General features: G+C 43.3%; 1 protein-coding gene across 2 annotated transcripts in view; it reads left to right on the top strand.

Moving 5' to 3' along the window:
• Ehhadh (enoyl-CoA hydratase and 3-hydroxyacyl CoA dehydrogenase) overlaps positions 1–12,078 on the top strand; it is a 32,170-nt gene that overhangs the window by 2,427 nt on the left and 17,665 nt on the right. Inside the window, exons 2-3 of one of the 2 annotated variants that reach the window (XM_045151305.1) lie at positions 2,449–2,552; positions 11,276–11,445. In XM_045151305.1, coding sequence (XP_045007240.1) covers positions 2,449–2,552; positions 11,276–11,445 — 274 coding nt within the window. The remainder of the gene's footprint in view (positions 1–2,448; positions 2,553–11,275; positions 11,446–12,078) is intronic. The other variant, XM_045151306.1, reaches the window with a different exon arrangement.

Raw genomic sequence — 12,078 nt, forward strand, 5'->3', positions numbered from 1 at the left:
CTTTGTATACTTGAGGATGGAGAGTAAATTGTCCTGAACCAATTCCACATAGGTACCAATGGGCAACTGTGTATGCCTTTTTCATTCCTCAGTATTATGTATTTCCAGTTGCTGGCTCAAGAGCAGAGGGTTTGTCTGCTTTTGCTTAGGTTAAGAGGTGAAAGTAATTAGGAGAATCATCATACAAAGGGCAAGCATTTACTTTATTTTATGAAGTTTTGACTCGTGGTTGGTCTTAGCATGCTTGTCATAGGTGTTTGTTGTGTGTTCTGTTGGGTTGGAAAATTATTTTCACCCTGTGTATAAGAGATCTAAAATGTTACCCAGAATACATAGACTTCCAAGAACAACTGATTACACTTGGCTGCCATCATTCTTCCTTTCAGTTTTCCTCACCAGTTTCCTAGTTTCTCCTCCTTCATTATCCTTTGTTCATGTTAAACATCTTTTTGGAAAATGTGGTCTTTGTGACTGGGCTCCCTTTTGCTGGATCACTGTGCTGAGCCTTTCCATCTTTTAATTTAATTTATTTTTTTAAATTTTAGAGAGAGACAGAATTGGCAAGCCAGGGCCTCAGCCTCTGCAATCGAACTCCAGACGCGTGTGCCACCTAGTGGGAATGTGTGACCTTGTGCTTGCCTCACCTTTGTGCATCTGGCTTATGTGGGATCTGGAGTGTTGAACATGGGTCCTTAGGCTTCACAGGCAAGCTCCTTAACTGCTAAGCCATCTCTCCAATCCCCTTTCCATATTAATTGAAGACAAATCCAGAGAATCTATCCTAGGCTCACATTTCTGTTCCTTTATGGTACATCCATCTTGGTCATAGCTATTTTTTTTTTCTGTGGATGTCTCCTTAATATATTGAAACAGTCCAAGTGTATTGTGGTGCTGGCCCAGTGTTTCTTCTTTTTTAATTTTTAAAAACTTTCTTGTTGACAGCTTCCATAATTATTAACAATAAGCCATCATAATTCCCTCCCTTCCTACATTCCTCCTCACAAATCTACCCTCTGTAATATCCCCTTGCCTTCTCAATTAGTCTGTCTTTTATTTAGATGCCATCATCTTTTCCAGGCATTGAGAGGTCATGGATATCCAGACCACTTTATTTCTGGAAGGTTACATTGTAAGGAATTCTACCCTTACTTTAGCTCTTACATTCTTTCTGCCACCTCTTCCACAATAGACCTGAGCCTTGGAAGGTGCGATAGAGATATCTATGTGCTGAACACTCCACTGTCACTTCTTCTCAGTACTATGGTGACTTTTGAGTCAATCCAGTGGTTATTGCCATCTGAAAAGAGAAGCTTCTCTAACCAAAAATGAGAATAACATTAACATCTGAGCATAAACATTAAGAAACGTGCTTACAGTGCAGTTTGGTGAGCATAATATATGAATTTAGTCAGACAACAGCAGCCATTACTCCCCTATGGCTCATGACCTCCTTGTTTTAGGCTTTTGACTAGGTTTTAAGTACTAGGTATGTATTCCTTCTTGTGGAGCAGATCTCTGGTCCAATTAGAGAGTAGTTGGTTTCTCCCATAACAGACATGCCACTGTTGTACCAGTTGGCACATTTGGCCTGGCTGACCAGTCATAAGGCTTGCTATGTCCTCTGCTGTTTACCACCATTGATGACCTCTTTCCCATAGGGCTGCATGCAGTATAGCTTTTTTCAGCTTTCTGTCAGCTGATTCATAGGAAGGAGGTTTTCAGCTCAGGTCCTGCTTGATTTCTCAGTGATTTGCAGCCCAAGCATGTGAAGTCTTTATCAATGGGGTCTTACATCTATTTCTGGTGGGAAACCAAGAGTGTTGGCAAATGGCCTGTAATGTTTTGGGGGAATCAGGGAACTTCCCTGGACAACTCACTAGAAGGTATCTCATCCCTGGCACGGAAATTTTTCTAGTAACAATCTATGGCTTCTGGGTGTGCCATTATCCAAAGAAGTAGGTTTCCATATGGCTTATTCATAACTTCTTAAATTTTGATTAACCCTTCCCCCACCCATCAATTCCTTCCCATGATCTTACTTGGGCCATTGCACTATAAGTAATTTGTTAATCTATTTATATACATAGAATACTTTCACCTTAAGTCTTTCCCTCTCCTACCTCCCTTATAGCCCATTTCCCAGTTTTTCTTTTGCCCTTACTTTCCCCTCTAACTTTGTTAAGATTAAGTTTTCCTACCACATACAGAAAATTGACAATAATTGGAAATTAAATAAGAGCAAGTTATTTCTCTCATGGTGGCATCCTAGAAGGTAAGGTCTCACTATAGCCCAGGCTGGCTTTGAACTCCCAGTAATCCTCCTTCCTCTGCCTCCTGAGTACTAGGATTAAAAGCATGTGCCACCACACCTGGCTCAATTTTCCATTATTATTAAGTAGAAACTAAAAAGGTAGAAATTTAATTTTGCACGTATAATTTTTTTTCTAGTGAAACTACACTCGATGACATAAAAGAGGGACTACAGAAAGCTTTATCAGACCATACAATACAAGGCATCGTGATTTCTGGAGCAAATAACATTTTCTGTGCAGGTAACTATGTCTGACCTCTCCCATGTTGCTAGAATCCATGATCAATAGAGAGTTTGCTGTCCCTGTAGGTAAGAACTTAGTGAGGGAGATGGATATGAGGCATTAGAGTGGAACTGAGAAGCATTGTGGAGAAGAGACAGGTCTCTCCCAAGAGATACCGAGGTAAGACTGGCTTTCATCTCTCTCTTTTTGAGGCAAGCCCAACAGCTTGGCCTTTTAATTAATTTATTTGTTTGAGAGGGAGGGAGAGAGATTAGAGAGAGAGAGAGAGAGAGAGAGAGAGAGAGAGAGAGAATGGGTGCATGAGGGCCTCTAGCCACTGCAAACAAACTCCAGACACATGCGCCACCTTGTGCATCTGGTTCCTGTGGGTTCTGGGGAATGGAACCTGGGTCCTTTGGCTTTGCAGGCAAGCAACTTAACCACTAAGCCATCCCTCTAGCCCTGGCCTTTTTTAAAAAATGTGAATGAGAATGTGTGAGAGAGAATTAGCGAGCCAGGGCCTCCAGCCACTAATCAAACTCCAGACACCTGCACCACCTTGTGTGCACCTGTGACCTTGCATGCTTGTGTCATCTTGTGCGTCTGGCTTACATGGGATCTGGAGAGTTGAACATGGGTCCTTAGGCTTCACAGACAAGTGCCTTAACCACTAAGCCATCTCTTCAGCCCTCATCTCTTTTGGATTTTGTTGCTCCTTTGGAGAATATTTAGGTCCAGTCTGGATGGCTGCTCTGTGCAGCTGTAAAGCTGCTGATGAATGCCTGCTTTGCTTATGCCGCTCATGTGAGTGTGGACCAGTGTCTGTGATTTCCTAACCTCAGTTAAACCTACAGAGACATAGATTTCTGTCTTTTTAAGGTTTAGAGAGACTTTATTAGCTTGATAGAAGGAAAGAGAAGGAAGTAGAGAGAGCTCATGCCATGTGGAGGGCAGGAGGGGGTAGAGAGCCCATGTCGGAGTAGAGTTGAGGTAGCGTCCTGCTCTAGCTCAGGCAGACCTTGAATTTACTATGTAGTCTCAGGCTAGTGTCGAACTCACAGCAATCCACAATCCTACCTTGGCTTCCCAAGTGCTGGGATTAAAGGTGTGTACCACCATGCCCAGCAATGTTGTTATAGTTTAATGATCAGTAAATCCTGTGGTCTCTATTTTTAAATGAGATGGCTAAGGAAGAGAGAGATTAAAGTAATATGCCAATCCTACACAGCTATGAAACAGCTTTCTCACTAGAATCTTAAACTTAGGCACCCAAGGTGATAATTAGAGCCATAGAAAGGGAGGACAGAATTGTGGAGAACTTGATAATACTTTGGGTGTGTATGTGAAGGTAATGAGGTACAAAAATGTAACTAGAGTCCCTGGGCTGAAAAAAATTATTTTTTAAAAACTCACGGTGACCCTCCTACCTCTGCCTCCCAAGTGCTGGGACTGAAGGTGTGCGCCACCACACCCGGCTTTGTAAGGAAGTTTTGTAGTGATCCAAATGACAATGGAAACATGTCATATGACACTTGACAGATGCAGCTGAGGTGAAAGGTGGCAGGAAATGTATGGCTTTTCAAGATGACATTTGGGGAGAAAAAGGCTGAAACAATGACCTAAGCACCAAATGGTGAAATTGACAAAGCAAATGGTAATGGAGAACTAAATCAAGCGGAAGGAAGTAAAAAAAGAAGAGGAAAATTAGTGAAAGAACGAAGAACTGTGTCAAAAGGAACAGCAGAACATACAGTTTAGGTGCAATTAGAGGACCAGAGGTGTAGCTAGCTAAGGTCAAGGTCAGGTCCCACCCACCCACCACATTGTCTGGGTGCCAGTGTCTCCTTCAGGGAGCTCTGACAAGTTGTCAGCACGGGGTGAAATCACTGTCCATGGAGACAAGTGTCCCCGTGACTGCCTTCAGCCTTTCCTTTCTCTCAGCATGAGTTTCCTGGGAAGTTCCATTTCCTTGGGGTCCTGTGCCAGACAGTCATTCTCAGATAGACATTCCCAGAGATTTGTCTTCTAGGTGACTCCAGATCCAACCAAGTTGACAGTAGAGATTAACCATCACGAATCCACCCCGTGTGAACTTGGCATCCATGTAACACTGTTTAATTGTCTTTTTAAATGTGTGTGTGTGTGCACGTGCAGATTGACATGCCTGTGCTCACGTGTGCAGGCAGGAGAAGAATGTCATATGCTGTTCTGCATCTTTCTGCTTTGGGTCCTTCAGATGGAGTCCCTCACTGAATCGGGGACTGTCATATTTTGGTCTACTGTCTGGCTAATGAGTCTCAGCATTTCTCTGGTCTTTGTTCCCTACAGGACTGGGGTTACCACTGTGCACAGCCATGCCCAACTGTTTATGTGGGTGCTGGGAAATTAAACTGAGGGTAGTCAGGTCCCCAGAATTGCACTTCAAGCACTCTTAACCTGCTGAGCTATCTTTCCAGCAGCACCCAAACAAATCGCTTTTTTTTGTTTTGTTTTTTTGAGGTAGGGTCTTACTCTAGCTCAGGCTGACCTGGGATTCACTATGTAGTCTCCGGGTGACCTTGAACTCACGGCAGTCCTCCTACCTCTGCCTCCTAAGTGCTGGGATTAAAGGCGTGTGCTACCACGCCTGGCTGAAATCACTTTTTTTTTTTTTTTTTTTTTTTTTGAGGCAAGGTCTTGCTCCAGCCCAGGCTGACCTGGATCATTCACTATATAGCCTCAGGGTGGCCTCAAACTCACAGCGATTTTCCTACCACTGCTTTCTGAGTTCTGGGATTAAAAGTATGCACCACCACGCCCAGCACAAATCACTTTTAAGCCACAATCTTCTACCCCTTGTTCCCATGGCTATCTCATAATGCAAAATACAATCAGCCTAACTTCAAAAGTCCCCACACTTATTAATAGTCCCAACACTGTTAAAAATTCCAAAGTATCTTCTGGGACTTAAAGCAATTACATAGTTGAGGCCTCCAAAAATATTAGTAAACAAGTTACACACTTCTTGTGTATGTGGCATAGTGAAAACATTCCATTCTAAAAGGTAGGAATTGGGGCATGACAGGGAAAGATTGGACCAAAACAAGACTGAAACCCACTATGGCAAATGTGAACTCCTGAAGCTCCATTTCTGGCATCTGAGCTTGTGATGGAATCATCTGGGCTTTGCCCCTTCCAGCTGTGTCACTTGCAGCACACACAGCCTGTGTCTTGGGCCAGCTGTGCTGTGAGCCTGCAGCTTTCCTCAGTGGATGTCCCATGGTTCTGGCATCTCCAACATCCTGGGGTCTCCATCACAGGTTGGGCTTTACCCTCTCATTTCCACAGTGATTTCTTTGCAGGGGCTCTGGAAGCCCTGTTGCACATTGCTTGACTTCAGCAACTGTGGAGCCATCATGCATACTTTAGAATCTCATAAATCCTTCATCTTTTATGCCCACAAAGCCAGTACTATGTGGATGATGCTGCCAAACTCTTGTCTGCTTGAGATGTATCCTGGACATCTTGGATCACAATATTAGCCACTGTATGCCTGAGAAGCACTTCCCTAGGCAGTTGTGTTTAAGCAGGAAACCCCTTCAGTTTAGGCTCTATTTCAAGTGAATTTTCACATGTTGGAGCCTCCAATGGGCAGTCTCTCTCTCTCTCTCTCTCTCTCTCTCTCTCTCTCTCTCTCTCTCTCTATATATATATATATATATATATATAATTTTTATTTGTTTATTTGACAGAGTAAGAGGGAGAGAGAGAGAGAGAGAGAGAGAAAGAGCAAGAAAACAGGTGCACTAGGGCCTCCAGCCACTGCAAATGAACTCCAGATGCATGTGTCCCCTTGTGCATCTGGCTAATGTGGGTCCTGGGGAATCAAACCAGGTCCTTGCTTTGTAGGCAAACGCCTTAACTGCTAAGCCCTCCTTCCAGCCATTATGGGCGGACTCTTGTGCTCAGTATACCCTATCTGTTGTCTCAGAGCCATGCATGAGAGTTCATTATAATAGTGCGGAACTCTTTGCCAATTACAGCTGTTGCCTCAGCCCCAGCCTAGTTTGTAACTTTAAACTCTCCTTTTCCCACCAAAAGACACATTTTTTTTCTTATTAATTTGTTCCTCTTTTTGCTCTCTCTCTCTCTTGCTGTGGACCTGGATCAGACCAGTAAGTAGTAATCATGACTACTGTTTTTTTTTTTCTTTTTTAGAGAGAGAGAGAGAGACACAGAGAGAGAATTGGAGTGCCAGGGTCTCTGCCACTGCAATTGAATGCCAGATGCTTGCGCCACCCAGTGGTCATGTGCAACCTTGCGCTTGCCTCATCTTTGTGTTCCTGGATTATGTGGGATCTAGAGAGTGGAACATGGGTCATTAGGCTTCACAGGCAAGCGCCTTAACTGCTAAGTCAGCTGTCCAGCCCATGACTACTTTTGAATTCAACCTCATTCAAGTTCTTAGAACATGAGCAGAATTTTTGCTAGAATATAATGTGAGTGGCCTAGTTCCTAATAGAGTCCTTATTCACCTCTGAAATCTTTTGTGCCAGGCATCCACTGTCCCTGTTTCCCTCAGCATTCTCATCTTCCACCCCCCTCACCATGGTGGCTCATTAAACACTACTTGTAGGATTCTAGGGATTTTCTAGCCTACAATTCTAAACTCTCCCACATTCCTCCCCCAATCTAGTTCTAAATTCCAGAGAACCACATGATGAGGTTTGTCACAGCAATGAATGTACTTCTTGGTAGCAATTTTCTGTATTTGTTATTCTTCTCATTGCAACAACAAATTACTTGCAAAAGAGGCAAGTAAGGAAGGGCTTATTCTGGTTTACAGTTCCAGGGGATACAGTTCACAATGGAGAAGGCATGATGGATGAAGTAAGACACCCCTGGTAATATTGAATCCACACTCAAGAAGCAATGGCTCAGCAGCTAAGGCTGCAAAATGTGCTACAAAGCCTAATGACCTGGGTTCAGTTCCCCAGTACCCACGTAAAGCCAGATGCACAGAGTGGCACATGCATCTGGAGTTCATTTGCAATGGCTAGATGTGCTGGCATGCCCATTCTTTCAGAGTCAAGTGAATACTGTTGTTATCTTTCTTCTTCTTTTTATTCAGTCTAGGATCTTAGCTATGGAATGCTGCTGCTTACTGTTAGGGTGGGTTTTCCAACTTCAGCCTAATCTAGAAACTCCCTCACAGACATTTCCAGAGATTTGTCTCCTATGTGATTCTAGATCCAGTCAAGTTGGCAATTAACTTCATTTCTCTATTAAAAGACCAATAAACAGAACAATCATGATTATTTTAAGAGATGAAGGGGGAAATATTCAATAACTTTTGACACAAATTAATTCACTATGTAGTCTCAGGGTGGTCTCAAACACATGGTGATCCTTCTACCTCTGCCTCCTGAGTACTGGTATCAAAGGCATGTGCCACCAAGCCCCACTCACAATTTTTTTTTTTTTTTTTAGTAAACTAGGTATAGGAGGAAATATCTTGGACTGGGGGATGGCTCAGTGTAAAGTGCTTGTTGTGTAAGCATTGGGACCTTTGTTCAGATTTTCAGAACCCACATAAATGCTGGGCAGTGTGATGGTATGTGCCTTGATTTCTGTTAAGTAGAGACAATAATACTTACCTTGTGGGGTAAACTGAAGACTGTATTATCACACTTAAGAGTTAGGCTTTGGGAAGATGGCCAAGTGGTTAAAGGTGCTTGTTTGCAGAGTCTGATGGCCCAGGTTGGATTTCCTCAAAACCCATGTAAAACCAGATGCACATGTGTCTAGAATTCGTTTGCAGTGGCAGGAAGCCCTGGTGTGCCCATTCTCTCTCTCTCTCTTTCTCTCTCTCTCTTCCCTTGCAAATGAATGATAAAATATTTTTTAAAAGAATTGGACTTGCAGAGGTAGGCAGATCACTATGAGTTTGAGAGCAGCCTGAGACTACAGAATGAGTGTCAGGTCAGCCGGGGTTAGAGTGAGATGCTACCTTGACAAAAAACCAAAGCTACAATAAAAAAGAATTGGGCTTTATAGTTAAACCTAAATTTTATGAGTAATTATAAATTTTTAACTCAGGTCTTCACTAATCAGTTAATATCTCAAAAGTATAGAGTTTGAGGCTACCCTGAGACTATTCAGTGAATTTCAGGTCAGCCTGGGCTAGAGTGAGACCCTACTTCTAAAACCAAAAAGAAAGAAAAAAGTATAGCTTTCTTATCTGTAAAAGGGAACTAATTATACCATTGAACCAAGATGTTAGGAAAATTAAATGTGACAATGTATGGAGCTACTTAGCACCAATAAATTATCTACTATGTATTCATTGCTATTATTTAAGAAAAACCGTCTCAGTTAAATCTATGGGAGTGTGGGCCTGAGGCTTAAATTACAGTTCTTCTTGTTTCTGTTAGCCAAAGGATTCTTTTCTTTAAAATATTTTAAACTTATTTGGGAGCGGGCAGGGAGGCAGAGAGAGGGAGAGAGAATGGATGTGCCAGGGTCTCCAGCCACTGCAAATGAACTCCAGACACATGCACCTGGCTTACGTGGGTACTGGGGAATTGAGCTTGAGTTGTTAGGCTTCATAGGCAAATGCCTTAACTGCTAAGCCATCTCTCCAGCTCAGGATTCTTATTTTTAAAAAATATTTTATTTATTAATTTATTGGAGATAAAGAGAGAGATAGAGAGAGAGGCAGACACACAGAGAGGATGGGCACACCAGGGCCTCCAGCCACTGCAAACAAACTCCAGATGCATATGCCAGTTTGTGCATCTGTCATGCATGGGAATTGAACCTTAGGCTTTGCAGGCAAGTGCCTTGACTGCTAAGCCATCTCTCCAGCCCCTAAGGGATTCTTAAAAGCAACAAAAGGACTGGACTAGAAAGTAAGGTATTATGAGTTGGGGAGAACAGAATGAAACATGATCTCCAGGTGATGTTGAACGAGGAACCGGTAATTTAAAAAGCAGAAAAGAAGTAGGGGAACAGGCTGAACCTAAAATCATTTTTTAAAAAAATATATTTTATTTATTTATTTGAGAGAGAGAAAGAGGCAGAGAGAGAGAAGGAGATAATGGGCACACCAGGGCCTCCAGCCACTGCAAATGAATTCCAGATACATGCGCCCCCTTGTACATTGGGTTTACGTGGGTCCTGCAGAATCAAACTGGGATCCTTTGACTTCACAGGCAAACCCCTTGACCACTGAGCCATATCTCTAGCCCCTAAAATCATTTTTTTTTTTTTTTGGTTTCTTGAGATGGGGGTCTCACTCTAGCCCAGGCTGACCTGGAATTCACTATGGAGTCTCAGTGTGGCCTCAAATTCACAGCGATCCTCCTACCTCTGCCTCCCAAGTGCTGGGATTAAAGGCATGCGCCACCATGCTTGGCCAAAATCATTTTTTATAACTTAGAATTGTTTTATGGTTCTGGAAACCAAACCCAAGGTCATGTGTGTGTTATGCAAACATTCTGCAATTGAGCTATACTCTTAGCCCCTGAAATAATTTAATTTATGCTTATAGCAAGCTTACTGTTTTCAAAAACTAGATAACAGTCTTGGGAAAAAGCTTATTACCTGTATATACTGCTATGTGAAGATAAATACAAAACAAGGTGGATTTTTTTGTATGCATATGTATGCATGTGTGTGTGTGTGTGTGTGTGTGTGTGCACGTGCATGTGCACCTCATGGAGGTGCTTTTGTGTGTGCATATATGTGCACACCAGAAGTCAATGCCTTCCTCTAATACTTCCCATCTTATTATTATTAGTATTACTATTATTTTATTTTATTTTGTTTTTTTTGAGATAGGGTCTCACTTTAGCCCAGGCTGACCTGGAACTCACTATGTAGTCTCAGGGTGGCCTCAAACTCATGGTGATCCTCTTACCTCTGCTTCCCGAGTTCTGGGATTAAAGGTATGTGCCACCATGCCTGGCAATTTTTTTTGTTTATTTATTTATTTATTTAAGAGCAACAGACAGAGAGAGAAAGAGGCAGAGAGAGAGAGAGAGAATGGGCACGCCAGGGCCTCCAGCCACTGCAAAGGAACTCCAGATGTGTACTCCCTCTTGTGCATATGGCTGACGTAGGTCCTGGGGAATCAAGCCTTGAACTGGGGTTCTTAGGCTTCACAGGCAAGCGCTTAACTGCTAAGCCATTTCTCCAGCCCTATTTTTGGTGTTTTGTGGTAGGTTCTCACTCTAGCCCAGGCTGACCTGGAATTCACTAGATAATCTCAGGGTAGCTGTGAACTCACAGAGATCCATCCTCCTACCTCAGCCTCCCGAGTGCTGGGTGCCACCACACCCGGCCCCAGCTTAATTTTTGAGACAGGTTCCTTTGCTGATCCTGGGGCTCACCAATTCAGATAGACTAGTTAGCCAGTAAGCCCTGGCGGTCCTCCTGTTTCCACCTCTCCAGTACTGGGATTACAACTGCACACTGTTTGCAGCATTTTCTGTGGGTGTTGGGGATCCCTACCGGGTCCTTATGCTTGCGTGGTAATACTTTACCCAGGGAACCGACCCCAGCACCACATGGAGTTTTACAGTGTGCTCTTCCTGTTAAAGATGTAGATTAAACTTCCATTAAATTCTCACCTCAGTCATTTAAACCAACATTGAGACAAAGAAGGTAAATAACTTATTCAAGGTCACAAAGCCATTTATAGTGCATGTAGGGAAAAAATCTGAGAATTTGTCTTTTCTCCTGGTCTTTCTGTCCTGTAGGTGTCAATATCCGTAACTTCAGCAGTACGTACACTGGCATTGACTTGGGAAACACGGTAGACAGGATACAACGGTATGAGAAGCCTGTGGTGGCAGCCATCCAAGGCATGGCTTTAGGAGGGGGACTGGAGCTGGCTCTGGGCTGTCACTACCGCATTGCCCATGCAGGGGTAAGCTCTGGTGCTCCACGGAGAGGCGGCGCCCGGGGGTTTTCTTGTGGAAAGTCACCAATAAGCATCGGGGCTGCAGCTCTGGATGGTTAGCGGCTGGTGAACAGGTCTTGAGCACGTCCAGTGCTGTTGCTCAGCGTGCAAAGCCAGCGATTGCTCAGGTGGGACGTGCGTCCCTTCTTGTCGACAGGAGCTGTGACTCTGAACCTTCTACCTGTTCTGCAGTTTCGTGTTCATTTACATTTAGTAGTTCTCTAGTAAGAAAAAAAATGCACCTTTTATAAAAGTTCTTTGTATAGTTTAGATGGAAGAATTCCTATGTAACTATTATAATTTGTTAATGTTCTCTCGCATTCTCTGAGTTTTGTCTTGTCTTCCTGTGCTTCCTGGCTCCAGCAGGGACCCTTGGGAACTGCTGGAAGAGGCTATTGTCTTCTGAAGCAGGCTGTAATGGTCAAACAAACAATGGGCCAGTAGTAGTTAAGGGTGTGTTTGAGCAGGCGAACTCGGCACAGCTCTGCTGCTGCCGTTAATGAAATGCAAGTACAGATTTGTCCTGTGGAAAAGCTTGCTGAGCTCAGTGAAACAGGGTTTTGTGTGGTGTGGTAAATCCTTGGGGTTGCTTGCCTCAGT

The sequence above is a fragment of the Jaculus jaculus genome, chromosome 5 (genome assembly GCF_020740685.1).
Source record: "Jaculus jaculus isolate mJacJac1 chromosome 5, mJacJac1.mat.Y.cur, whole genome shotgun sequence".
NCBI classification, from domain to species: domain Eukaryota; kingdom Metazoa; phylum Chordata; class Mammalia; order Rodentia; family Dipodidae; genus Jaculus; species Jaculus jaculus.